The sequence below is a fragment of the Tachyglossus aculeatus genome, chromosome 15 (assembly GCF_015852505.1).
Source record: "Tachyglossus aculeatus isolate mTacAcu1 chromosome 15, mTacAcu1.pri, whole genome shotgun sequence".
Lineage (NCBI taxonomy): Eukaryota > Metazoa > Chordata > Mammalia > Monotremata > Tachyglossidae > Tachyglossus > Tachyglossus aculeatus.
In genome coordinates, this window is record NC_052080.1 from 24,408,541 (window position 1) to 24,436,011 (window position 27,471).

At 48.1% G+C, this 27,471-nt stretch overlaps 1 protein-coding gene and 2 non-coding genes across 3 annotated transcripts; 2 read left to right on the plus strand and 1 right to left on the minus strand.

The window, feature by feature from the left end:
- Positions 1–785: 785 nt before the first annotated feature.
- CRLF3 (cytokine receptor like factor 3) lies at positions 786–26,450 on the minus strand. Its single transcript, XM_038757092.1, has 8 exons — positions 26,312–26,450; positions 17,368–17,575; positions 14,038–14,125; positions 10,646–10,823; positions 7,613–7,835; positions 4,374–4,506; positions 3,124–3,236; positions 786–1,322 (listed from the first exon to the last, which is right to left on the minus strand). The coding sequence occupies exons 1-8, from the start codon at positions 26,435–26,437 to the stop codon at positions 1,069–1,071; spliced, it is 1,323 nt and encodes a 440-aa protein (XP_038613020.1). The 5' UTR covers positions 26,438–26,450; the 3' UTR covers positions 786–1,068.
- On the plus strand, positions 7,287–7,360 carry TRNAT-AGU. The gene has a single exon. It is a non-coding gene; the product is annotated as a tRNA-Thr (tRNA).
- On the plus strand, positions 9,850–9,991 carry LOC119937916. Its single transcript, XR_005454286.1, has one exon. It is a non-coding gene; the product is annotated as a small nucleolar RNA SNORA7 (small nucleolar RNA).
- Positions 26,451–27,471: the final 1,021 nt, after the last annotated feature.

Consider the following 27,471-nt stretch of genomic DNA (forward strand, 5'->3'; position numbering starts at 1 on the left):
ATTACTTTACAAAAATATCAAATGTGATTTTCTCACAATATTCCCTATTAGAAAAAGTTCAGTTAAAGGTTCACATTGAATTTTTTTTTGTAAGAGGCTGAAACCAACACTTATCTAGTAAGCCATATAAACATTTTACACATTTTCTCAACAAAGTCAAGTATCGCCTTATCAGGTTGGTCTGTCCTTCAAGGACTAACAAGCTGTTTATCGTAGGAGATTCCAGGCTGTAGATACACAGCATGGCTAACACTGTTCACCCTCTTCCTAAATTAGTAGTTTTACCCTGTAATAATCTCGAATACCTCTAGCTTCACTGCAAAAAAGCAGCAAAAGAAAATGTTCTAAGTTTAGGAAGGGAATAAATAGCTTTGGAGACTGGGCCATTACAGGGCAATTAAAATATCGTAGAAAGAATTCTGAAAGGTGATACTACAACACTGTCCACAAAATGCTCAAAATACTGAAGGCACAGAGGTTAAAAAAAAAAAAAAAAAAGGACCATAATACTACAAGGGTCCTTTTTTTGTAAGGACTTTGTAACAACTTTTTGTTGTTTTTAATCAATGTCTGGCACACCCTGCAGAGAGGACCAATATTCCAGAACAGAAAGCTATTTTTGCTATTAACACTGGTCAGGGTATGACCACCCCACAGTGATGGGGTAAAAATGAGTTATGTCCAAAGACCATTTAATTTCACATATCCTTAGTCTCAAGAGATGGATTCATTCAATAAATACGATTGAATGAATGAAAGTTTAGCAAAAGTTTTTTTAAAAAAAATAACTTAAAAAAAAGTTGAACACAGTGAGAGGGTCTGAGGCTTCTTTTGTAATCGATTTAAATTGTGATGCAGCATTCCAAGTTCTGAAAATAACTGCATATAATATCTTCCTCCACAAAACACAATACTTAACCACCAAACTATTTAAAAATAAATCCAGAATGTGTGAAGCGCACTATTTTCAAACTGCTTGAGAGAGGAGTCCAACTTGAGGCTATGCTAAACTGGGCTGCCATGGATATTATTTTAAATCCGGCAGCTGAATGCTCTTCGACCTGAAGGCTAAAACACTAACACTTTCCACCCTGGGTAGGAGAAGGAGCATCCAAAGTAGAGGGAGTCACAGGACTGATCAAGTAACCAATCAAAAACCACTTCCCTGTTGTTGGAACTAATAGTTACTCGCAACTTAAAGTTACCACCATCATTACTGGGAAGGCCCAAGGTCACCACTTCCATGTCAAATGTGACAGTAGTTCCACAGGTCACAGCGGGTAACTGGTTGGTCATCTCTTTGCCATTCACAAAAACCGCCCCTGAAACAGTAAGAGAATGTCAGGCACCAGAAGCGCTTAGTGCATTGCTCTGCACACCGTAAAGTACTTCTCTGTGCCTCAGTTACCTCATCTGTAAAATGAGGATTAAGACCCTGAGCCCCACCTGGGACAAGCTGATTAAGCTAGAATCTCCCCCCCCAGTGCTGAGAACAGTCCTTGGCACATAATAAGCACTTAACAAATATCATGATTATTATTATTACTGTTACTCAACCCTGATTAAAGACTGAGAAGCCATTAGAGACAAGGGAATGGGCTGAGATAAATTGCTAGAGCAAATCTGGGGCCCAGGGTGGTCCTTTTGCTCAGGCTTCCCCCCTTCTATCTAAACCCTCACCCCTGACTCTGTGACCTAAATGTTTAAGATACTATGACCAAACTCTTTAATGATTCCAAATGCCCGACTCGCCTGACTAATAATATTTTCTTCCCACCCTAGAAGTAACACGAGAGAGCCGAGGCTTGGGAGTCAGAAGACCTGGGTTCTAATCTTGCCTCCACCACCTGCCTGCTGTGTGACCTTGGGTAAGTCACCTAAATCTCATGCAAAATGGAGATTCCATATCTGTTCTCCTTTCCCCTTAGACCTTGAGTCCCACACGGGGACTGTGTCCGACATGATTATCTTGTACCTACCCCAGCCTTTATAGTGCTTTAGCTTGTAGTAAGCATTTAGCAAATATTAGCATTTTTATCACCCTTGACTTGGTGAAATCTTAATCATCTGGAAGACATGACTTTCAAACCCAAAAAAGTCAGCCTTGTATAACTATCTCACTAGGTAGTCCTTAAATATTTTATGTTGTGATTTTAACCGCAGAACCTGTACTAGGAATGTAGTGCAGAGTTGTGGGCCACAGTTTTGTTCTGTGAAGGATCAACATTCACCTACGTGGGTCCCAAAGACTACATACTTGTGATCTATACTCCAAATCTGTGACTGGTTTGTGTAAAACCTAGAAGGGAAACATACTTTGTTTTGTGAATTTGGCCACTTGCTAAGAACCCTAAAGACTGTTCTGAGTGGTTGCGGATGAGCACAGAGGGATAGTTAAGCCTCTGCCCTGACTGAGGAAAGCATTTTCTGTTAGGTGACCTTGATTGATTGATAGATAGTGCTGGTGTAGAGAACAGAACATGGGACTGGCAGTCAGAAGGTCATGGGTTCTAATCCAGTCCGCCACTGGTCTGCTGTGTGACCCTGCGTAAGTCATTTAGCTTCTCTGTGCCTGTTACCTCATCTGTAAAAGGGGGATTACCCCTTGTGGGACATGGACTGTGTCCAACCTGAGTAGCTCGTATCTACCCTGAGCAATGCAGATGCTTAACAAACACTACTTACTAAAATAAAAGGGTCGTCCACAATCTTTGCGAGCCTGGTGCCTTCAACTGGACACATAGGCCAAGGATTGTCTTTATCGGGGCTTTTCCCAGAACCACCCCTAGTAGCATTCCACATGACCTTCCTGCTGTCTTTTGCTTCTGTCCTTTCCCGTACAGTCCCACAACATCCAATTGCTTCACCTGGGTTCCCCGCACCTGCCCTTCACAGCACAATCCAGTCTGTGTCCCTTCCAGAACGGGCAGATCTCAGCCCAGCCGGCCCTGGCTCTACCAACTATTGGGCCCTAGGAGGGAGCGAGGCAGATGGGTCCGAGGGCCTCTCACACACAAAGGAAGGTATCGGTCACTTCTGCCTTGGGGCACGGCTGGCAGGACCACGCAGGCTCCCGTGGCCGTCGCCACAGCCCCGGAGCGGGCGGCAGCCACTCTTACTTACCGTTGGTACCCACGCACACTGCTTGGTCGCGCTGCAGGGAGTCGTGTCCATTCTGCTGTTCTACACAGACGCCAATGCTGTCTCGCCGGTCTGGCTGGCCCACGGTTTCCACTCTGGAGGACAAGGGAGTTTGCCCAACTGTTTATGAAGGTGTAGTCCCTGACTACCACAAAGCTTAAGCTCCTTAGGGATTTTGTGGGGAGGCCACTTGGAGGGTATGGCTCTTTTCTGCGTTATTCTGACCCTTTTTTCAGTTCCTGGGAATGTATCCAGCCAGCAGAGTTTTGGCATTTATGGTTACTGACACTAGGTCACCATCCTAACGCACACACTGGCCCGGCCCTTTATGCCGAGTGCCTGGAACCCTTCCCAAATCGGCTCTGGCAGCTCTTGAGCGAGTTCCTTCGACGTGGCTGCTGGCCGCACGTTCCCTCTACCTGTTTTTCCACTCTGCCTCCTCTTTCAGGTTTTTCCCATCCCCATTTGTTCAGTCGTGGGACAGCCAGAAAGGGTAGGTGAGGCCAAGCTCATTTCAATCAATCCGTCATAATAATCACTTACCGTGTGCAGAGCACTATACTAAGCACTTAGGAGAGTACAGTATACATTCTCTGCCCACGACGAGTTTACATTCTAGCGGGGGAGACGGACATGAATAGAAAGAAATATGTCAAGTGCTGAGGGGCTGAGCGGGGTGGTGAATAAAGGGAGCATTTCAGGGTGATGTGGAAGGAGGAAATGAGGGCTTAGTCAGGGAAGGCCTCTTGGAGGAGATGTGGCTTTGAAGGAGTGGAGAGTCATTGCCTGTTGGATATAAAGCAGGAGGGCGTGCCAGGCCAGAGGCAGGATGTGCAGCTCCAGGAAAGCAGCAGCTGGTAGGGGCGGGCACAGAGACTGACAAGCCACTTGGGGTGGCTTACCAGGCTGGAACCGAGGCCCAGAGAGCTGTGGTGGCACAGGTGGGCGAGCCCCAGAGACCAGGTGGAGATCCTGGGAGGAGGTACCAGTCTCCCACCTTAGCCACCTGCTCCAGGGAGGATCCTGGGCAGGGCAGCTAGCCTGTAAGTCTGACAAAGAGAGTGGCTTTTGGATGGATTCTAGAGCCAACACTTATTGGCAAGATCTGGTGTGAGTGAGGCAGGCTTGTCTGGACGGTTGTAGGTGTCTGCAAACCAATCAATTGATAGCAACCACTGAGCGCCTGAGTATATAGCGCTCGCCCCACCCCCCCAGCAGCCCCAAGCACTTGCCTGAAGGTCAGCGTCTGTCCCCAGAAGTAGGTGGGTGCACTAGAGTAGAGAACCCCCGACGCCTGTGAGTCGTTGCGGAGCGCCATGTTCCGGCGACTGCTCAGGCTGTAGCCCTCAAAGCCGGCCGTCCACTCTTAAAAAGCAGAAACAGAACGGGGGTTAAACTTGAGCCCCACGGGAGCTACTACCAGAAGTGGGGTAAAAATAATTGTGGCATTTGTTAAGCGCTTAATATTTGCCGAGTACTATACTAAGCGCCGGGGGAGACGCAAGATTATCACGTGGGACGCAGTCCCCATCCAATATGGGGGCTCACAGTAAGAGGGAGAAGAGGTAGTGAAGCCCTATTCTACCCAGGAGGAAGCTGAGCCACAGAACACCAGGTCCCACGGCAGGCCAGTGGTGGACTCGGAATTAGAACCCAGATCCTCTGAGTCCCAGGCCCATGCTGCTGCCGATGGAGATGGAGCTGAAAGAGCAGAGGGGAGGGCCTTGTCCAGGACTTAAAAACCCAAGCAGGCATTTCGAGAGGATCGTGTGACAGGCACAAGCAAGCAACCGAGTTGGCATCACAAGAGACAGTCTACGCATGTACACGGGGCGGTTAGGACCCTTGACCTCGCCACGGCTTTTAAAACTCAGCTCCACTGACGGGTGAGGTGTCTTGGCTGTCAGTGGGGTCTCCGTGTACGCAGGTCAAAGAAGCTCCAAAACCCCACTGGACAAGCGTCACAGCTCCAATAGCCCAGCTACGGAGTTTGGATCCCCTCTCAGGGTCGCACCTGGAGAGTCTCCATGACTCTACCAGTCTTGGCTAAGGGAGGGAGAGTCAAGCAGAGGCCTACCCATTCCATCCCTTTTAGACTGTGAGCCCACTGTTGGGTAGGGACTGTCTCTATATGTTGCCAATTTGTACTTCCCAAGTGCTTAGTACAGTGCTCTGCACATAGTAAGGGCTCAATAAATACGATTGATGATGATGATGAACCCTAGCTTGGGCAGTGGGCTAGCGAGCGGCAGGCAATCTGCTACCCGTCAAAACTCAGCAGTGCTGGGCAGCAGCAGCACGGGAGAGAGTTGAGGGTGGAGATTTGAGGGTTTTTGTTTTTTTTTTTAGCATTTATTAAGCGCTTACTGTGTGCAAAGCACTGTTCTAAGCGCTGGGGAGGTTCCAAGGAGTTGACTGCGCGGGAGGTGGCAGCGGTAAACCACTTCCATATTTTCACCAAGAAAACTCTATGGATACACTAAGAGAAGTGTAATGTATGGATACATTAAGAGAAGCAGCGTGGCTCAGTGGAAAGAGCCCGGGCTTTGGAGTCAGAGGTCATGGGTTCAAACCCCGGCTCTGCCAATTGTCAGCTGTGTGACTTTGGGCAAGTCACTTCACTTGCCTGTGCCTCAGTTACCCTATCTGTAAAATGGGGATTAAGACTGTGAGCCTCACGTGGGACAACCTGATCAACCTGTATCTACCCCTGCGCTTAGAACAGTGCTTTGCACATAGTAAGCGCTTAACAAATACCAAGATTATTATCATACACTACCAGAATGGCTGCAGGTGGAGAGTGGGGCTTTGTGGGAGAGATGTGTCCGTGGTGTCGCTACGGGTCGGAAACGACTCGACGGCGCATAAGACGGGACAAGCCGGAGTTTGGAGGCTTGTACTGCCTTCGCTGTCTCACCTCTTGGGAAAACAGGAAAACGGTAGGCAGCCTCTCAGCATAGAGGCATGGGTATTCCAGCATTCATCCTGCGATTAGCAGTTCAGGAGAAGAGATGGCGAATCACAGGCTTTGGGAGATATATGTTGCCAATTTGTACTTCCCAAGCGCTTAGTACAGTGCTCTGCACACCGTAAGCGCTCAATAAATACGATTGATGATGATGATGATCATCTTTACACTTCTATTGTTGGTCAAGATCTCTCAACCCAGGTGTACTGAAGCCCAAGTACATCTACTACAGCAGGGGCTTAGTGGATAGACAGATAGAGCACGGGCCTAAGGAGTCGGAAGGTCAAGGGTTCTAGTGCCAACTCGGCCAGTTGTTGGCTGTGTGACCTTGGGCAGGTCATTTCCATTTCTCTGGGCCTCAGTTGGAAAATGGAGATTGAAACTGTGAGCCCCGTGTGGGACGGGGGACGTGTCCGACCCGATTTGCTTGTATCCACCGTAGCGCTGGCACAAAGTAAGCGCTTAAATACCATATCATCACCCTGATGATCTTGTGTCTACCCCAGGGCTTAAGGCAGGGCCCAGCACGTAGGAATTGCTTAAATGCCACTTAAAAGGAAAAACATGCCGTGGGATGAGAGATGCAGGGCCAGAACTCTGGAGCACTGTGGGTGGACCACGCTGGGACCAGCGATTTTCCTAAGGCAGCAACTAAGCAGTGGCTGAGACCCTGAGGGGTAGAAGCGGAGTGGCTCAGTGGAAAAGGGCAAGGGCTTTGGAGTCTGAGGTCATGGGTTCAAATCCCGGCTCCGCCAATTGTCAGCTGTGTGATTTGGGGCAAGTCACTTAACTTCTCTGGGCAACAGTGATCTCATTTGTAAAATCAATCAATCAATCGTATTTATTAAGCGCTTACTATGTGCAGAGCACTGTACTAAGTGCTTGGGAAGTACAAATTGGCAACATATAGAGACAGTCCCTACCCAACAGTGGGCTCACAGTCTAAAAGGGGGAGACAGTCAACAAAACCAAACATACTAACAAAATAAAATAAATAGGATAGATATGTACAAGTAAAATAAATAAATAAATAAACAGAGTGATAAATATGTACAAATATATATACATATATATATAAAATGGGGATTAAGACTGTGAGCCCCCCCGTGGGACAACCTGATCACCTTGTAACCTCCCCAGTGCTTAATAAATGCCATCATTATCATTATTATTGGGTGGCTCCGTGGCTTAGTTGGTTAAAGCGCCTGTCTAGTAAACAGGAGATCCTGGGTTCGAATCCCAGCGGGGCCTGGCCTCTGTTCTTTCTGGCCTTCCGCAGGAATACGTCTTCCGAGTCTTGCTTACTAATTTTCTTTTAGACTGTGAGCCCACTGTTGGGTAGGGACCGTCTCTAGATGTTGCCAACTTGTACTTCCCAAGCGCTTAGTCCAGCGCTCTGCACACAGTAAGCGCTCAATAAATACGATTGATGATGACGATGAGCAGTCAGGCGGGGGGCTGAGGGCAACCGACCGGGCCGGTCCCACGAGGACGGCGGCTCACCGTGGGGCACCAGGGTGGAGTGGCCAATCTGGGGGACGCTCCAGGGACTCCACTCCTGCCGGCCGTCCCCTCGGGCGCAGACGCGGAACTGGTAATCCACGTTGGGGTCGATGTGCAACACGATGAACTCCGTCTCCGAGCCGACGTACACGTCCTCAAAGTGATTTGAGGTACTTTTGCGAAACTGGAGCCTGTAGTCTTGGGCTGTGAACTCGTCGTCGACCTGGAGGGAGGAACGTGCTGCACGTTAGGAAGGAGGGGAGGTAGGGAGCGGAGAGATGACTCTCATTAATGTCACATCTCAGACCTTGAGAATGGGCAGCTGCCGCCTCTGGGAATCAACCAGGTTTCTAAAGGGTCCGGCCAGGGTGGGCCGTTCTTTCTTCCGAGAGGGGAACAGGCTACTTCAGATGGCCACTGGAAATGGGACTGATAGGACAAATGGGCCAATCTTGATCTCTACTATCCCCGCTTGCCCTGGTCCAAAATGTGAGAACGCTGTTCTAATTTTGCACCACAAGGAAGAACTGTCTCTTAAGCGTCACTTGGCTGGAATAATAATAATTACGGCATTTGGTAAGTGCTTACTAAGTGCCGGGCACCGTACTAAGTGCTGGGATGGGTACAAGCCAATCAGTTGGACACAGTCCCTGTCCCACGTGGGGCTCACGGTCTCAGTCCCCATTTTACAGATGGGATAACTGAGGCCCAGAGAAGTGACTTGCCGTAGGTCACACAGCAGACAGGTGGCAGAGCAGGGATTAGCACTCATTACCTTCTGACTCCTAGGTCTGTATTCTATCCACTGTTGTGTGACTTTGGGCAAGTCACTTCTCTGGGCCTCAGTGACCTCATCTATAAAATGGGGGTTAAGACTGTGAGCCCCCCATGGGACAACCCGATCGCCTTGTAACCTCACCAGCGCTTAGAACAGTGCTTTGCATGTAGTAAGCGCTTAATAAATGCCATCATCATCATCCCTACCCCCCGAGCAGACTGATCCCCTTCCTTCCTCTCCCCCTCGTGCCCCTCTCCATCCCCCCCCATCTTACCTCCTTCCCTTCCCCACAGCACCTGTATATATGTTTTTACATATTTATTACTCTATTTATTTTGCTTGTACATATCTAGTCTATTTTGTTAGTATGTTTGGTTTTGTTCTCCGTTTCCCCCTTTTAGACTGTGAGCCCACCGTTGGGTAGGGACTGTCTCTATATGTTGCCAATTTGTACTTCCCAAGCGCTTAGTACAGTGCTCTGCACATAGTAAGCGCTCAATAAATACGATTGATGATGATGATCCCTACGCCACGCTGCTTCTCTAACGGTACTGTGGTTGATTCACTCTATTTTACATTCACTGTGTAGCGCTATCCCCCTCACAGGATGGCACATGGAGAGCAGGCAGAGAGTAGTTTGTTTCTTAGTGGAGCTCAAATCTAAAAACCAAGAAGCAGTTGGGCCCCAACTACAGCTTCATAACGAAATTAATTAAATGGGCATGAAAGGTAAGGTGTCCTTGAGACCCACTGGCTCCTCCCCCGGGCCTGGAATGCCCCCAATCCCTCTGCCCATCCTCCAAGCTAGCACTCTTCCTCCCTTCAAGGCCCTGCTGAGAGCTCACCTCCTCCAGGAGGCCTTCCCAGACTGAGCCCCTTCCTTCCTCTTCCCCTCATCCCCCTCTCCATCCCCCCCATCTTACCTCCTTCCCTTCCCCACAGCACCTGTATATATGGATATATGTTTGTACATATTTATTACTCTATTTTACCTGTACATATCTATTCTATTTATTTTATTTTGTTAGTATGTTCGGTTTTGTTCTCTGTCTCCCCCTTTTAGACTGTGAGCCCACTGTTGGGTAGGGACTGTCTCTATATGTTGCCAATTTGTACTTCCCAAGCGCTTAGTACAGTGCTCTGCACATAGTAAGCGCTCAATAAATACGAATGATGATGATGATGATGATGAAGAGAAAAAGACTGTGGCTGCTGACTGCCTTAGAAAAGGGTTGCTGTGTGGTTCCTTGTAGTTTACTGCTCAGAAAATAAACCTGGTAGACATGGGTTCAGTGAGGACTCAACTAGTTAACAGGAGGGTGTGAACTGAGAGTATATTTTCAAACAATCAATTGAGAGTTTACTGTGTGCCTAGCGCTGTACTAAGCGCTTTCTAAGACTACTAATTTTCCAGGAAACTCTGGTTTACAGTGCAGAGGTCAATCTTATACCCCAAGATGCCCGTCTCGGGATGGCACCTGGAGAGTTTCCAGTCCTCTACCAGTCTCGGCTACTACGGGAGGGAGAGTCAAGCAGAGGCCTGTCCATTCCACTCCTAGCTTGGGCGGTGGCTAGTGAGTGGAAGGCAATCTGCTACAGGTCAAAACTCACCTGTGCTGGGCAGGTCCTTTAGCCATACACTGTTGGAGCAGGGTGAGGGGGAAGTCTCAGATAGGGGAAAGGAGGTAGAGGTTTGACAAAAACAAATGGAGCTTTGGGGGAAAGCAAATTCACTCCGCACCATTCAATTCAGCAATTTTTTTTAAAAAATGAATTATGCTATTTGTTAAGAACTTACTACGTTTCAAAGAACTGTTGTAAGCATTGGGGTAGATAAAAGTTAATCATCATCATCATCATCAATCGTATTTGAGCGCTTACTATGTGCAGAGCACTGTACTAAGCACTTGGGAAGTACAAATTGGCAACATATAGAGACAGTCCCTACCCAACCGTGGGCTCACAGTCTAAAAGGGGGAACCCGTCAGGTTAATCAGGTTGAACAGTCCCTACCCCACACAGGGCTCGCAGTCTAGTAGGAGGGAGAACAGGTGCTGAATCCCTAGTTTGCAGTTTAGGAAACTGAGGCACAGGGAAGTTAGGTGACATGTCCAAGGTCACACAGCATAGAGGTGGTGGAGCTGGGATTAGCACCCAGGTCCTCCGACTCCTTGGCCCATTGTCTTTCCACTAAGCAGCACTACTTCCCGAAGGAAATACCACGAAGGGAGCCTTTCTGGGCCCGGATTACCTACCTTACACCACCGGACGATGATCCCGCCGGGCTTCTCCAGGAGTTCCTCGATCTGAACCGGCGGCCGAGATGCCACCGTCCCATGCTTTAGAATTTGATCTTTCACCAGGGTAAGGATGGAGTCGTCCAGTTGCGCGGATAAACAAGGCACGTCGACCAGTAAAGGCACTTCGGGTAAGCTGGGGAGAGGATATTCACAGATCCATTATTGTAAGTTGAGGGCAAGGGAGTAAGAATTCCGTCCTCGCTCCCTTCTCGCCACTCACATGTACTAATTCTGGACCCTTTACAGGCTGTTGGGGTGCATGCGGTTACACAAATAATATCAGGAGCTGTTCGAGAGTCTACCTAAATCTCGCTGAGAAGCAGCGTGGATCAGTGGAAAGAGGCCGGGCTTTGGAGTCAGAGGTCATGGGATCAAACCCCAGCTCCACCAATTGTCAGCTGTGTGACTTCAGGTAAGTCACTTCACTTCTCTGGGCCTCAGTTCCCTCATCTGTAAAATGGGGATTAAGACTGTGAGCCCCCCGTGGGAGAACCTGATCTCCCTGTAACCTCCCCAACGCTTAGAACAGTGCTTTGCACATAGTAAGCGCTTAATAAATGCCATCATCATTATTATTATTATTATTAAAGATTCTCTTTCCCCTTAACGAGCACAAGAGTGAGAAGCAGCGAGACATAGTGGGAAGGGCACGGGCCTGGGAGGACCTGGGTTTTAATCCCGACTCTGCCACCTGTGTGCTGTGCAGCCTTGGTCAAGTCACTAAACTTCTCTGTGCTTCCAATTCCTCATCCGCAAAACGGGGATTAAGACTGTGAGGCTTACGTGGGTCAGGGCCTTTTCCAACCTGACTTTCTTGTATCTACCTTAGTGCTTAGTACAGTGCCTGGCACATGGTAAGCGTTTAACAAATACCATTAAGTTTTAAAAAGCTGGGAAAATTAAATTTAAAAAAGTGTGCAGCCACAATACAGTACTTATAAATAAAAATCTGAGGTTTCCCATTTGGGATCATCAGTGCCAATTGACATCCATTTAGGCTGAAATGGTGTCAGTCCCTTCTAGACTGTGAGCCCGTTGTTGGGTAGGGACCGTCTCTATATGTTGCCAACTTGTACTTCCCAAGCACTTAGTACAGTGCTCTGCACACAGTAAGCGCTTGATAAATATGATTGAATGAATGAATGTCAGTTGGCGTAACTGGCCAACAGAGCAGTGGCACACAGGGCAAAAGGGCCCACCCGTGCCTCATGTGCCACCTCGGGCCCCGACGAAACTCACTTCTTTCTGCCTCCCTATTAAGAGAGGCCCCAAAGTGAGGTGGACCTCTGCCCTTTCCCCATCACGTGCCATTTGTTTGTGATCAGAGACCACTGCCGTCCCAGCCCCAGAGGAGGGAAGGAGAGCTTAATCTCTGGGGGAGTGGGCATCCGCTTCTGCCCTCCCCACCATAACTGCAATCTTGGATTGGAGAATGGGCGCTTTAAGCTCAAAGACGGTCCCTGGCCTCTCCTGCCCTGCTCTTTAGCTCAACGCTGATGCTTCAGCCTAACTTTTTGTAGAAAAAGAATAGGAGTCTGTCCCAAGAGGGACGGGGCCTAACTCGACTGCTCGTGGCAGGAGGGGCCCAGGCCTAACAAACAGGCAGCGGGGAAAGAGAAAAGGAGAAACTGCGTGTGGCAAAAGGAGTAGAAGCCGTTGAGAGACAAAGATAACCAGAAGACAGTGTGATGGATATACTGCAGGGGAGAGAAGAGAAAGAGAAGGAGAGGGCAGGAAAGAAGGAACAAACAGAGTAAAGTAGCTGAAAAGTAGATGAGTAAAACAACAGAAGGGCAGGAAGAAAGGGGGGAGGGAAGGGAAGAGTGACAGACTGAGAGGGACACAAAGGAGAGAAAACCTCAAAGGAGTTAACAGAGAGAGAAAATAAAAGATTACAGAAAAAAGAGAGAGAGAAAAACATCAAGTGGCAGATGAAAAGAAACTTAGGAAAGGGGAATGCCACTAGAAGACACCAAAAAGGCAAGGGCAGAGAGAGGGAGCCAGACAAGAACACAGCTAGGTAAATGCAGAGGGGAATACCCAATTGGATCAACACAAGAAAGGGTGGCCCTGGAAGGAGAGGAAAAGGGTGATTAAAATAATTAGAGCATGCCTTAAGCACCGGGGAAGAAACAAGATAATCAGATCAGACAATTCCTTGTCCCGTACTTGACTCCCAATCTAAAAGGGAGGGAGGGAGAAATTACAGGAACAAGGCGTACAAAAAAAGGGTGAGGAGAGGGTAGTAAGAAAAGTATTATAATAATGATGGCATTTATTAAGCGCTTAGTATGTGCAAAGCACTGTTAAGCGCTGGGGAGGTTACAAGCTGACAGTGTTGTCTCTTACAAGGTGATAATGTCGTCCCGGTGGGGGGGGCTCACAGTCTTAATCCCCATTTTACAGATGAGGTAGCTGAGGCACAGAGAAGTTAAGTGACTGGCCCAAAGTCACACAGCTGACAATTGCCGGAGCAGGGATTTGAACCCATGACCTCTGACTCCAAAGCCCGGGCTCTTTCCACTGAGCCACGCTGCTTCCCCTGGGTTACCCTAGGAAGACAGGGTCCCTTTGCCGGGATGAGCAGAAAATGGAAAAGGAGATTCACAGGCTTCTAATCTCCATTCATTGATTCAGTCGTCTTTATTGAGTGCTTACTGTTTGCAGAGCACCGTACTAAGCGCTTGGGAAGTACAAGTCGGCAACATAGAGAGACGGTCCCTACCCAACAACGGGCTCACAGTCTAGAAGGGGGAGACGGACAACAGAACAAAACATGGGAAGCAGCATGGCTCCGTGGAAAGAGCACGGGCTTTGGAGTCAGAGGTCGTGGGTTCAAATCCCGGCTCCGCCACTTGTCAGCTGTGTGACTTTGGGCAAGTCACTTCACTTCTCTGGGCCTCAGTTCCCTCATCTGTAAAATGGGGGTGAAAACTGTGAGCCCCTCGTGGGACAGCCTGATGACCTTGTATCTACCCCAGCACTTAGAATAGTGCTTTGCACATAGTAAGCGCTTAACAAATACCAACATTATTATTATGATGTCTCCAGCCCTGTCAAGATAAACTTGTCTGTCCTACCAAGGTGCACTGGTCTCAGGCACAAAGGCAAGTTTAGGATATTTAAGTTAGCAAGAGTTGATTAGAAACAGAACTCTGCTCCAGGCCAGTCCTGAAGAAGAGAGGCTCCCTTTAGCGGGAAGCAGTCCACGCTGGGAAAGGAAGAGCAACCCGGAGGAACACGGAGCGTCTCTAAAGGCCGCAGACAGTGACGAGGAACAAGGCAGGACTCGAACAGTAAGCGCTCAATAAATACGATTGATTGATTGCCCCCAGCACCTTCCTTACCTGTCCAGCTGAATGTGGGAGGCCTTTTGGGTAAAGCTCCACAGCTTTTCATTCTTTTCTCCCACGCCCCCAAGAACGGCAATCTCACCTAGAAGCCGAGGGGAGAAATGCGTCAGTGGGAAAAATCGGTTAGAGAGAGAGAGAGAGAGAAACGCCCTCCACTTCTCCAAAGGAGTGCTTGCTATAGTGAGGCCCTGGTTGAGCCCACTGTTGGGTAGGGACTGTCTCTATATGTTGCCAATTTGTACTTCCCAAGCGTTTAGTACAGTGCTCTGCACACAGTAAGCGCTCAATAAATATGATTGATGATGATAGTTAAGTGCCCCGAGGGCACTCGTCAGCAATGTGCCAGCCCACCTCTCCATTCAGCGAGGTCTGTCTCTACCACTAGAAGGTACGCTCCCTGAGGGCCCTGACTCCTAATTTTATTGTACTCCCTGCACTTAATACTACAGATTGACTGAGTTCCTGGAAGAGTCTGGCGACAAGATCCATTTCCTCCAGGCAAAACCCAGTACCGCACCAAGGCCTTTGCAAGAGCACAGCATCGTTACTACCCAACATCCACGGGAACCTGGACACGCCCCCAGGTATGGCCCTGCCAGGATTGTTAGCCCCCCGGTAACAACCTGGAAGTCCACAGGTTCTTGATGCCCAGGGGCTCTAATGGTCCGGTAGGAGAGAACAACGGAAAAGAACAGTGCGTGGATGACTGGAAACCACCAAACGAGGGGGTGCATCAGGTTAGGGGCTTTAGACTATCCATTCGTAACTCTGAGTGCTCTTCCAGGACAGCGATCAATCAATCAAATTTACTGGGCTCAGTGGAAAGAGCCCGGGCTTTGGAGTCAGAGGTCATGGGTTCCAATCCCAGCTCTGCCAATCGTCAGCTGTGTGAATGTGGGCAAGTCACGTCACTGGGCCTCAGTTACCTCATCTGTCAAATGGGGATGAAGACTGTGAGCCGCCCGTGGGACAACCACCTAATCACCTTGTAGCCTCCCCAGCGCTTAGAACAGTGCATTGCACATAGTAAGCGCTTAATAAATGCCATCATTATTATTATTACTGGGGGTGTACTGTGAGCAGAGCACTGTATTAAGCCCTTGGGAGAGTACAAAAGAGTTAACAGACGTGAGCACTACCAACAAGGAGCTTAAAATCTAGAGTGGGAGATGGACGCTAAAATAAATTGCAGATAGGAAGTAACAGAGTATATAAAATATGGACCTATGGCTAAGCGGGAGCCTGTTTCGGGCAGCAGTTTAGCACGGCGCTCTGCACGCAGTCAGCACTTAAGAAATGCCAGTGAATGAACCAAAAAGACTCCAAGATTCAAATTCGAACACTGGAACGGGTTTGGAACGACCGCTGGTCTGACCTTGGCGGGACACTGCTCATTTTCTTCTGAGCTCATTCCTTCGCTTTGTGCCTTTGGAGGAAACAAGACTCCCATCTCCAGCACCTTGCTTTCACCTCCTGACTCTACTTGTTTGCAGCCCTGAGGCTCTGGAGATAATGTGCCTCTTTTTGCCAAGAGGAAAACTGAACAACAGTGCTTTCTTGAAATCCTGAAATTCCGCAAGAGGATTTTACTCTGTGTATCAACATGGCTTGCTACTGGGAACGTTTCTAGCCCCAAGTGCGGTCACGAATGCTTACACCAGAGGCTTGTTTTATAATGGCATTTATTTTATAATGGCATTTATTAAGCGCTTACTAATGTGCAAAGCACGGTTCTAAGCGCTGGGGAGGTTACAAGGTGATCAGGTTGCCCCATAGGGGGCTCACAGTCTTAATCCCCATTTTACAGATGGGGGAACTGAGGCCCAGAGAAGTTAAGTGACTTGCCCCAAGTCACACAGCCGACAACTGCCGGAGCCGGGATTTGAACCCCTGACCACCGACTCCAAAGCCCGTGCTCTTTCCATTGAGCCACGCTGCTTCTCTTTTGTTTTGTTTTCCAAAACAAAAATTTTCTTTCTATTCCTCAGAGAGTTGGGGGGCACGTTATTGAGCTACTCTGAATTGTTTTGGGGCTGGTTCCTAAATATAATGTCTCCAAGGACGCATGTGTGTGATACTGAAAGACAAAGGCCCCTCCAGCCCCCATTTAAAAAACACCTTGCACCAGCCTAGAAACACCTGCAATCTTTTAATGGGCCAAAGACCCCAGAAGCACCAAAATTCCCTTTTGGGACGTCATGACTTGGCAGAATACTCTATCGGGATACAGAGTAAACTTTACATTGGTCATTAAATGGCCGAAATCGCTTTTTATAAAATAACAGAGGTACAAACACAGAATGTGATATTAAAACACAAAACCACATGGAGGAAGGAGCCATTTTCCCCCTTCCTGTTTTGCAAAGTGTTCTGAGTAACTCTTCCAGTCCACTTTTGCCTTAAAAAAAAAACAAAACGGGGGTGGGGTGGGGGGGTCACCTGTCAGCCAAAATTACAGAATGGTCATGACCGGCATCCCCAAAGTAGAGTAAGGGTTTGTCCCGAGCACCCACTCTGTGCACAGCCCTGCGCTATAAACTTGGGAGAGTACAAGAGAAGCAAAAGACACCACCATCCCTGCACACAAGGAGCTTTCCATCTAGCAAAAAAATTGCTATTTTACCCCACAGTGGCAGGAGTCAAAAGTGGGAAAAGCCTGTTAGGACTGTATTCGAGTGAATCCGGGCACTCAGTCTAGTTTTGGCGCTGTGATACCCCGTTGGGGAGGCCACCCCCTCAGAAGAGAAGCAGCAAGGCCTAGGAATCAGAGGACCAGGGTTCTAATCCCAGCCTCGGCACTTGTCCGCTGAATGGCCCTGAGCAGGTCATTTCACTTCTCTGGGCCTCAGTTACCTCATCTAAAAAATGGGGATTAGGTCTGTGAGCCCTATGTGAGACAGGGCCTGTGTCCAACCCGATTATCCTACAGCTACCTCAGTGCAGGGCCCTGTCGGGGGTCACGGGTTCTAATCCCAACTCCGCCACTTGTCAGCTGCGTGACTCGGGGCAGGTCACTTCACTTCTCTGTGCCTCAGTTCCCTCATCTCTAAAACGGGAGCCCCGTGTGGGACAACCTGATTACCTTGTACCTACCCAGCGCTTATACTAACTGCTCAACAAATACCATCATAATCATTATTATTATTACCATTAAAAAAAGAGGAAAAAAAAGCCCCTCCAATAAGAACAATTTTCAGGCAACAGGTAACTCGGGACCCACTTTCTCCGGCCAGACTATTGTACTTTCCTCTCCCAAGCGCTTAGTACAGTGCTCTGCACACAGGAAGGATTCCGTTAAGACGGCCGCTTGATCAATCCACCCACCTTCTCGGACCAGCTCTTCAGCCGTGCTGACTCCGTGCTCGATGAGCTTCTGACACTCGTCCAGGGGCTTGATATTGTCCAGCTCAATGGTGTCCACCTGGTGCAACAGGGAGCCCAGGCGCTCGTCCAGGAGCTTCTGGAGGGTCCCCTTCAGGTCACCGAAATGCTGCTTCAGGGCCACTCTGGTCTGAGAGGCACTCTCCTTGATCTGCGCGGACAAGGTGGTGAAAATTCAGCCAGGCTGCGGGGTGGGAGCTGAAACTCGTGTCCCGGGACCCCGGAGACTGGCAGCAGACTGGACCGAGTCCCGTGGGCACAAGGTTTCTCAGAGGGGAGAAAGCATTTGTGCGCTCGCTCGCTCTCTCTCGAATTTGTTAACTGCTTACTCTGTGCCAAGCGCTGTTCTAAGTGCTGGGGCAGGTACAAGATAATCAGGTTGAACGCAGTCCTTGTCCCACAAGGGGCTTGTAATAATAATAATGATGGCATTTGTCCCAGACTGAGCCCCTTCCTTCCTCTCCCCCTCTCCATCCCCCCATCTTACCTCCTTCCCTTCCCCACAGCACCTGTATATATGTTTGTACATATTTATTACTCTATTTATTTTACTTGTACATTTCTAACGTATTTATTTTATTTTGTTGGTATGTTTGGTTTTGTTCTCCGTCTCCCCCTTTTAGACTGTGAGCCCACTGTTGGGTAGGGACTGTCTCTGTGTGTTGCCAATTTGTACTTCCCAAGCGCTTAATACAGTGCTCTGCACATAGTAAGCGCTCAATAAATACGATTGATTGATTGATTGATTTGTTAAGCGCTTACTATATACAAAGCACTGTTCTAAGCCCCGGGGTGTTACAAGGTGATCAGGTTGTCCCCCCGTGGGGCTCACAGTCTTCACCCCCATTTTCCAGATGAGGAAACTGAGGCCCAGAGAAGTGAAGTGCCTTGCCCGAAGTCACCCAGCTGACAAGTGGCGGAGCTGGGATTTGAACCCATGACCTCTGACTCCAAAGCCACTGAGCCACGCTGCTTGTAGTCTTCATCCCCATTGTAGATGAGAAAACTGAGGCACGGACAGTGAAGTGACTTGCCCGAGGTTACACGGCAGATAGCAGAGCCAAGATTAGAACCTAGGTCCTTCTGACTCCCAGCCTTTTCCATTAGGCCGTGCTGGGTGCCAATGGCTCATTCTGTTCCCAAATAAAATTCCACCTCCAGGCTACGCATTGATTCCCTGAAGCTGGTAAGACGCATTGCTCACTAGCCACTGAATGAGACGGCCACACTGTTCTCAGTGCGAGCGGCTGAAATTATCGGAGAGAAACCCGGGCAGGAAGTCTCGGCAGCTTGGCAAGAGGGAGAAAGCCACAACTGCCTCCCTGACTTCCCTTTCCTTCCGTGACCGTGTTTCTGAACTGAAGCAAGTGGGACAGAGTAGGGGCCTAAAGGCCTGGGGGTAAAGTGTGGCTTGGGTGGGCGGCACTTTGCACGCTACCAAGAAATTGAGATTGGGCCCTTGAGCTTCCAGGAACGAGTTCCTGGAAAAGTAATGAGTCAGGGACTTGTTACCTCTAGACTGTAAGCTTGCTGTAGGCAGGGACTGGGTTTACCAACTCTGATATATTGTACTTCCCCCAAGTGCTTAGTACAGTGCTCTGCACACAGCAAGCACTCAATAAATGACACTGATTGAGTGATTAGGGAAAGACAAGCAGGCTCTCAGAGTAGGCTCTCGGCAGGGTTTTCTGATCCAAAACCAGCCTGTCCTTTAGTGTGTGGAAGTTGGCCCTTTAGGCAGGAATGAAAAAAAAGTTTTTAAACAACTCTAAGGAAGTCCTACCGATATTTTGACATGAGAGCGAAACTGGCAAGTTCTCATTTTTGTGCACAGGCAGTAGCGGTCTAATCCACTGTCCAAGAACCATGGAAGCACCAGAGTTATGGTCCATTTCACCCCGGATTCCAAGGGATGGCAAAGAAGAATTGTTCTTAATCCTTTCAGAGATGCATAGGCTGGCCACCACCACCTAATTTCCAGTGTGCAACGAACTGGTCTCCAACCCGATGTTGTTAAAACTGTAATGGTTACAAACTACTCTTGCATTCCATCACCCTACTTTGCACTTCCCTTTCTCAGCGGAGGGTGGTAACCACAAAAGAAAAAAAAAAAAAGCTCCCCCCAAACACTGTGTATTCGGAGGCTATTTCAGAGTAAGTGATTAGCTGTGAAACTTCAAAAATTCTACCAGGTCTAAGCTTTCGCGGTTATGGGGCGCGGATGTGGATGGGGGAATGCCGCCCTTGTTCAGAACATAGCTTGGTGTTTCTAATCCACCCATCTCTGGCTCTGGGGTATTTCCCGCTCAGAAAATTCCTTCATTAAGAAAGCCATAAACTCCATCAATACTGAAAAGACACCGAGTCCTAAATGTAGAGCTTTACCTCAAAGAAGACGTAACGGAAGGGGAACTCTGCCTCTGGGTACTTGTGTGGCTAAAAAGACCAATGTGGGACCCTCATTCCGGATGGCAGGGAATGCCTAGGCGCACTCACATACACGCACACCCGCCCCATGCTTTGTTTATTTGTTGTTTGCAGCTCTCAGCGTTTTCCCTTTTGCCTCCTTAAAATGTACGGAGCCCTAAAAATATCCTATTGGGCAAGAACAGATGTTCACGCTGATAACATTTTTGTGGCCCCACAGACTCCCGCTGAAATGGATATATCAGAGACGTGGTTCTTTAGTGTCCCAGCCACACGTCCTCACAAAGTTGGCCCCTGCCATTAGCTTGCGGGGTCAGGGCCATTTTAACTAAAACTCCCCCCCCGGCACCCGCTCTCTTTGATGAAAAGGGAAGTTCAGCACTCATCTGCTAAGCAATAACATCGCAAAGCCGCCTGCAATCGATTCTCTAACTGTACGACTTCCTGCTCTGAACTGGGCTGCTGCCTCTTTCACTTTGGTAGTATGCTGGATCTTTAAAAGCTTTCTAAAATATATGTATATATGTGTGCACATATTTCTTACTCTATTTTAGTTGTACCTATTCTGTTTATTTTGTTAGTATGTTTGGTTTTGTTCTCTGTCTCCCCCTTCTAGACTGTGAGCCCACTGTTGGGTAGGGACTGTCTCTATATTTTGCCAGCTTGTATTTCCCAAGCGCTTAGTACAGTGCTCTGCACACAGTAAGCGCTCAATAAATACGATCGATTGATTAAAATGCTATGCACCCCAAGAAGACTAAGGGATGTACAAAAACTTGCTATGATACTGCCAAAAAGGGGGGAAATGCAGAATGAGCAAACCGACAGAGGAGGCTGTAAATCAACACCATCTTAATTTCCGTTTAAGTGCACCACCAAGCAGTGAAAAGTCTCTGAAGGACATTAAACTTATTGTTAACATTTAACTTCACAGCTTCTCGTGTCCTGGTACAGATTTAACACTGGGAATTCTCAGCTAAAAGACTGACTAGCGTCTACTGAGTAAATATTTCCATCAGTAAAAGGTGTTTTGTTTCCGAATTTAATCTATCTTTGAATAGGCCAAGAGGGAGAACGCGAATGACCTGTTGCAAAATTTTGAAATTTGAGGGAGAGCACACTCGACGGATTCAAAGCCCCACGATTCTCTTTCCAGTTCTGACCACTGGAATGCCGTTTAAACGGTGGTCAGGCTTCTCAGCGTTTCCTTGCTCCCGTTTCTTTTCCAGCCATATAGGAATGATACCTCTCCTCTACCTGCCCCCCAGGGCTGATCGGATTGTTGAACTCGGGAGGCAATTTCATTTCGAAATGTCTCATGTAGCATGTCCTAGTGGAAAGAGCTCAGGTTAGGGAGTCAGAGGACCTCGGTTCTGATCGTGACGCTACCCCTTGCTTGCTTTGTGACCTTGGGCAACTCACTTAACTTCTCTGTGCCTCTCAATCTGAAAATGGAGATTAAATCTTACTCCCTTCTACTCAGACTGGGAGCCCTATGGGGGAAAGGGACTGTGTCCAACCTAATTATTTTGCATCCATTCAGGTGCTTAGAAGAGTGCTTAGCATATAGTAAGCCCTTAATACTACAGTTATTATGCATATGTCACTGAGTTAGCTGCATCTGTGTCACCCAATAGCAGCGATTTCTGGAAGCATTAAGCTGCCACAAAGAGCATTATGAAGACACGAAGGTGACTGCCAGATAACCCAAGCTGGACAAATTCTTCACTAGAGATGAAAAACCACTTCCGTAAGTTATCACAACAATTTTCTACTCCTGGAGCCTCCTAGATGGACCCATAAATCATACTACAGCGCATTTAGATAATGTGTTATGCCTTGAATTACTTTAGCAGAGTTCAAGTAATTCCTTAACGATGCCTAATGAAACAACATAGGCCCCGTAAAGGGATTTCATACTATCTTTTCAGAGGTTTTGGAATGGAAAGCCCCAGATGCCATCATTCATGGTACCCGTGTGTTTTTGACATCATGGATGTATCCTACTCGCCTGGCCTTTCCTCAAATCTTGAAGATTCTTAGTTGGTATGGTCTTCGGATTCCTGTGCTTCAGGAATCTGATACTCAAGATTTGAAGATACCAATTGGGGCTGATTTTACTCCCACTCTCAGTTCACAGTAAAACCCACAATGCAAATCAAAAGCCTTTAAAAGAAGTGGCAGAGAGTTGGGTTGCACTCTTTTATGCCTAGTCACAACTAAATCTGATCTGGGGAGTAAATCTACTTAACGACAGAGGCATGTCCAATCCAAGCCATACCCTAGGACTTTAGGATTCAGCCCAACCTCAGTCCTGGGAGGGCAAGACTCCCTACTTACACATGCAGTTGCCTCTGTGGGATCCATAATCCCCGTGGATTCACAGGGAGGTTCTACACATAATAATAATAATGTTGGTATTTGTTCAGCGCTATGTGGCAAGCACTGTTCTAAGCGCTACGGTAGATACAAGGTAATCAAGGTTGCTCTACGTGGGGCTCACAGTCTTAATCCCCATTTTACAGAGAAGGGAACTGAGGCCCAGAGAAGTGAAGTAAGTTGCCCAAAGTCACCCAGCTGACAAGTGGGGGAGCTGGGATTAGAACCCATGACCTCTGACTCCCAAGCCTGGGCTCCTGCCACGGAGCCACGCTGCTTCATGAGTGCTGAGCCAGAAGCATCAAAAACCAGAGCCCTGCACTGGCCAGACCCAGGCCAGAGATCAGAAATCTGGCCAGCCCTGCCCCAAATATCAGCTGGATTTGTGGGGTTCCCCCTTATTTTTGGGTTGGGCCGACGCAGCTGTCCGGGGGTGGAGCACACAACTGCATTGGCACAGTGGTGTCTACGGACTGTGGGGACTAAAAGTCTCAGCAGCCCTGAATACCGCCTCACGTCTAGTGGACGTGGAAAGTCCTGGGCCTAGTTTGGGAGCCTCCCTCCTGCCTCGCAGGCCGGGAAAGTCATGCTGGGGAAGGGGATTTCTAACTTCTTGTACTTGCCTGGGGCTGTGGTCACCCCATGACCTCCTAGGCCTGAAAATCAGGCTCAGGACTCTGTAGGTTTCTGCCAGCCAGTGCACCCCGCCTTCCTCTATCTCTCCCCATTCCCTCTTGGCCCACCTCCTGCCTCTTTAAGAATAATAATAATAATTATGGTATTTGTGGACCGCTTACTATGTGCCAAGCACTGTTCCAAGTTCCTTACCGCATCATCTACCCAATTGGGACTTTCTTTCCAAGCCTAAACCGTCCCGTCTTCCCCGGAGTCTTAAGCCCGATTCTCTTTTCCCTCTCGGCTTCTTCCCCCTAACAATAATAATAACAATGATGATGGTATTTGTTAAGCGCTTACTATGTGCCAAACACTGTTCTAGGCCCTGGGGTAGATGCGAGGTCTTCAGATTGTCCCAAGTGGGGCTCACAGTCTTCATCCCCATTTTACAGATGAGGGAACTGAGGCCCAGAGAAGTGAAGTGACTTGCCCCAAGTCTACAGCTGACAAGTGGCAAGTCAGGATTAGAACCCATGTCCTCTGACTCCCTAGCCCGGGCTCTTTCCACTAAGCTTATTTATTGAGCTATGTGCAGATCACTTGCACTAGTAATAATAATAATGATGATGGTATTTGTCAAGCACTTACTATGTGCCAAGCACTATTCTAAGCACTGCGGTAGATCCAGGATAATCAGGTTGCCCCATGTGGGGCTCACATTTTTAACCCCCATTTTATGGATGAGGGAACTGAGGCCCGGAGAAGTGCAGCGGATCACAGCAGAAAAGTGAAGCAGCGTGGCTCAGTGGAAAGAGCATGGGCTTTTCGGAGACAGAGGACATGGGTTCAAATCCCTGATCCGCCAATTGTTAGCTGTGTGACTTTGGGCAAGTCACTTAACTTCTCTGTGCCTCAATCACCTCATCAGGAAAATGGGGATGAGGACTACGAGCCCCACGGGGGACAACCTGATCACCTTGTAACCTCCCCAGCACTTAGAACACTGCTTCGCACATAGTAAGCGCTTAACAAATGCCATCATTATTACTGTCATTTATCACTGTGTGCCAAGCACTGTTGTAAGCGCTGGGGTAGATCCAGGGTAATGAGGTCGCCCCACTTGGGGCTCACACTTTTCATCCCCATTTTAAGGACGAGGGAACTGAGGCGCATAGAAGTGAAGCAGCTTCCCCAAGGTCACACAGCAGACAAGTGGCAGCGCCAGGATTAGACTGTGAGCCCGTGGTTGGGTAGGGTCCGTTTCTATCTGTTCATTCATTCATTCAATTGTATTTATGGAGCGCTTACTCTGTGCACAGCACTGTACTAAGCGCTTGGGAAGCACAAGTTGGCAACATATACAGTCCCTACCCGACTGGCAGAGCCGGGATTTGAGCCCATAACCTCTGACTCCAAAGCCCGGGCTCTTTCCACTGAGCCATGCGGCTTCTCTAGGCCATTCTGCTTCTGCATGTAATTTTAGTCCTACAACTTATTAAACCAAATGTTGTTGTTGTTATGATTACAGTGCAGCGCTCCGCACACAGTAAGAGCTCAAGAGAAGCAGCGTGGCTCAGTGGAAGGAGCAAGGGCTTTGGAGTCGGAGATCATGGGTTCAAATACCGGCTCTGCCAACTGTCATTCATTCATTCAATCGTATTTATTGAGCGCTGACTGTGTGCACAGCACTGTACTATGCGCTTGGGAAGATCAAGTTGGCAACATATAGAGACAGTCCCTACCCAACAGCGGGCTTGCAGTCTAGAAGGGGGAGACGGACAACAAAAGATATTAACAAAATTAAATAGAATAAGTATGCACAAATAGAATAGAGTAATAAATACGTACAAACGTATATACAGGTGCTGTGGGGAGGGGAAGGAAGTAAGGCGCAGGGGAGGAGGGGGAGAGGAAGGAGGGGGCTCAGTGTGGGAAGGCCTCCTGGAAGAGGTGAGCTCTTCAGTAGGGCTTTGAAGGGAGGAAGAGAGCTCGCTTGGCGGATGTGCGGAGCAAGTCACTTAACTTCTCTGTGCCTCAGTTCCCTCATCTGTAAAATGGGGTTTAAAACTGTGAGCCCCCCCCGGGGGACAACCTAATCAATCAATCGTATTTATTGAGCGCTTACTGTGTGCAGAGCACTGGACTAAGCGCTTGGGAAGTCCAAGTCGGCAACACCTAGAGACGGTCCCTACCCAACAGCGGGCTCACAGTCTAGAAGGGGGAGACAGAGAACAAAACCAAACACACTAACAAAATAAAATAAATAGAAAAGATAGGTACAAGTAAAATAAATAAATTGAGTAATAAATATGTACAAACTGGCAACATCTAGAGACAGTCCCTACCCAACAGTGGGCTCACAGTCTAGAAGGGGGAGACAGAGAACACAACCAAACACACTAACAAAATAAAATAAATAGAATAGATAGGTACAAGTAAAATAAATAAATTGAGTAATAAATATGTACAAACTGGCAACATCTAGAGACAGTCCCTACCCAACAGTGGGCTCACAGTCTAAAAGGGGGAGACGGAGAACAAAACCAAACACGCTAACAAAATAAAATAAATAGAAAAGATAGGTACAAGTAAAATAAATAAATTGAGTAATAAATACGTACAAACTGGCAACATAGAGAGACAGTCCCTACCCAACAGTGGGCTCACAGTCTAAAAGGGGGAGACGGAGAACAAAACCAAACACACTAACAAAATAAAATAAATAGAATAGATAGGTACAAGTAAAATAAATAAACTGAGTAATAAATATGTACCAACTGGCAACATCTAGAGACAGTCCCTACCCAACAGTGGGCTCACAGTCTAAAAGGGGGAGACGGAGAACAAAACCGAACATACTAACAAAATAAAATAAACAGAATAGATAGGTACAAGTAAAATAAATAAACTGAGTAATAAATATGTACCAACTGGCAACATCTAGAGACAGTCCCTACCCAACAGTGGGCTCACAGTCTAAAAGGGGGAGACAGAGAACAAAACCGAACAGACTAACAAAATAGAATAGAATAGATAGGTACAAGTAAAATAAATAGAGTGATAAATACGTACAAACATATATACAGGTGCTGTGGGGGAGGGAAGAGGGAGAGGAAGGAAGGGGCTCAGTGTGGGAAGGCCTCCTGGAGGAGGCGAGCTCTCAGTAGGGCCTTGAAGGGAGGAAGAGAGCCAGCTTGGTTAAATGATCACCCTGTCACCTCCGCAGCGCTTAGCACAGTGGTTTGCACATAGCAAGCGCTTAGTAATCGCCGTCACTATTATCATTACGAGGCAACGAATGACTGACTGAAGTGGCTCCCGCCACTACGCGTATTTCTGGAGCGCCTCCCGCGCGCGTGCGCAGAGCGCGCGGGAGAGGACGGAAAGGCGGCAGAGCCGGGGGTCCCCCCCCCGCCCCCCCCCCACGCCGAGGCTGCCTCAGTTTCCCCCCCTCCCGCGCCCGGACCTGGCTCCGCGCCTCGTGCAGGCCTCGCAGCCGCTGCCCCAGCTCTCGCCCGTAGCTCTGCGCCGCCTCGATGCTCTCCCGGGCCTCCTGCAGCAGCGGCGGCAGCAGCGGGGGCTCCGGCTCCATCCTCCCGGGCCGCCGCCCGCTCCGGACCGTCCCCGCCCCCGTCCCCGCCCGGGACCTTTGTCCCTCCCGCGCCGCCGTCCGACAAGGTAAACTTTATTGACAGCGACAGCGCGGGCACGGACAACGCGCCGCCCCCGGCACCGCCCCCTAGGGGACCGACGGGCGGCACGGCGGAGTAGTGACGATGCTACCAATGATAAAGGTACTGGCGGTAATGTGATAAGGATAATAATGATTCTGGTAATAATAAAGACGATGGTAGTGATGACAATGGTAATAATGATAGTGATGCTAATAATAATAATTGGTGATGATTGTGATGGTAATAATGATAGTGATGATAAGGATAATCATAACGGTGATGGTGAGGCTGTAGTGATGACAAGGATAATGATGATTCTGATAATGATAAAGAGGATGGTGGCGATGATAATCATGATAATGATTGCGATAACGACGGTAGTGATGGTAGCGATAGTGATACTACTACTAATAATTGATGATGATTGTGATGGTAATAATGATGGTGATGATAAGGATAATGATAACGGTGATGGTGAGGCTGTAGTGATGACAATGATAATGATTCTGATAATGATAAAGAGGATGGTAGCGATGATTATCATGATAATGATTGTGATAACGACGGTAGTGATGATAGTGATAGTGATGCTAGTAATAATAATTGATGATGATTGTGATGGTAATAATGATAGCGATGATAAGGATAATGATAACGGTGATGGTGAGGCTGTAGTGATGACAAGGGTAATGATGATTCTGATAATGATAAAGAGGGTGGTGGCGATGATAATCATGATAATGATTGTGATAACGACGGTAGTGATGGTAGTGATAGTGATGCTAGTAATAATAATTGATGATGATTGTGATGGTAATAATGATGGTGACGATAAGGATAATGATAACGGTGATGGTGATGCTGTAGTGATGACAAGGATAATGATGATTCTGATAATGATAAAGAGGATGGTGGCGATGATAATCATGATAATGATTGTGATAACGACGGT

Excerpts from the sequence above, each read along its gene's own strand:
- CRLF3 (XM_038757092.1), bottom strand. The coding sequence starts at position 26,437 with ATGGAGCCGGAGCCCCCGCTGCTGCCGCCGCTGCTGCAGGAGGCCCGG. Across the intron at positions 4,507-7,612 it reads CTCCACCCTGGTGCCCCACG|AGTGGACGGCCGGCTTTGAG; the intron begins GTGAGCCGCCGT and ends CTGCTTTTTAAG. Across the intron at positions 1,323-3,123 it reads AGTGTGCGTGGGTACCAACG|GGGCGGTTTTTGTGAATGGC; the intron begins GTAAGTAAGAGT and ends TTACTGTTTCAG.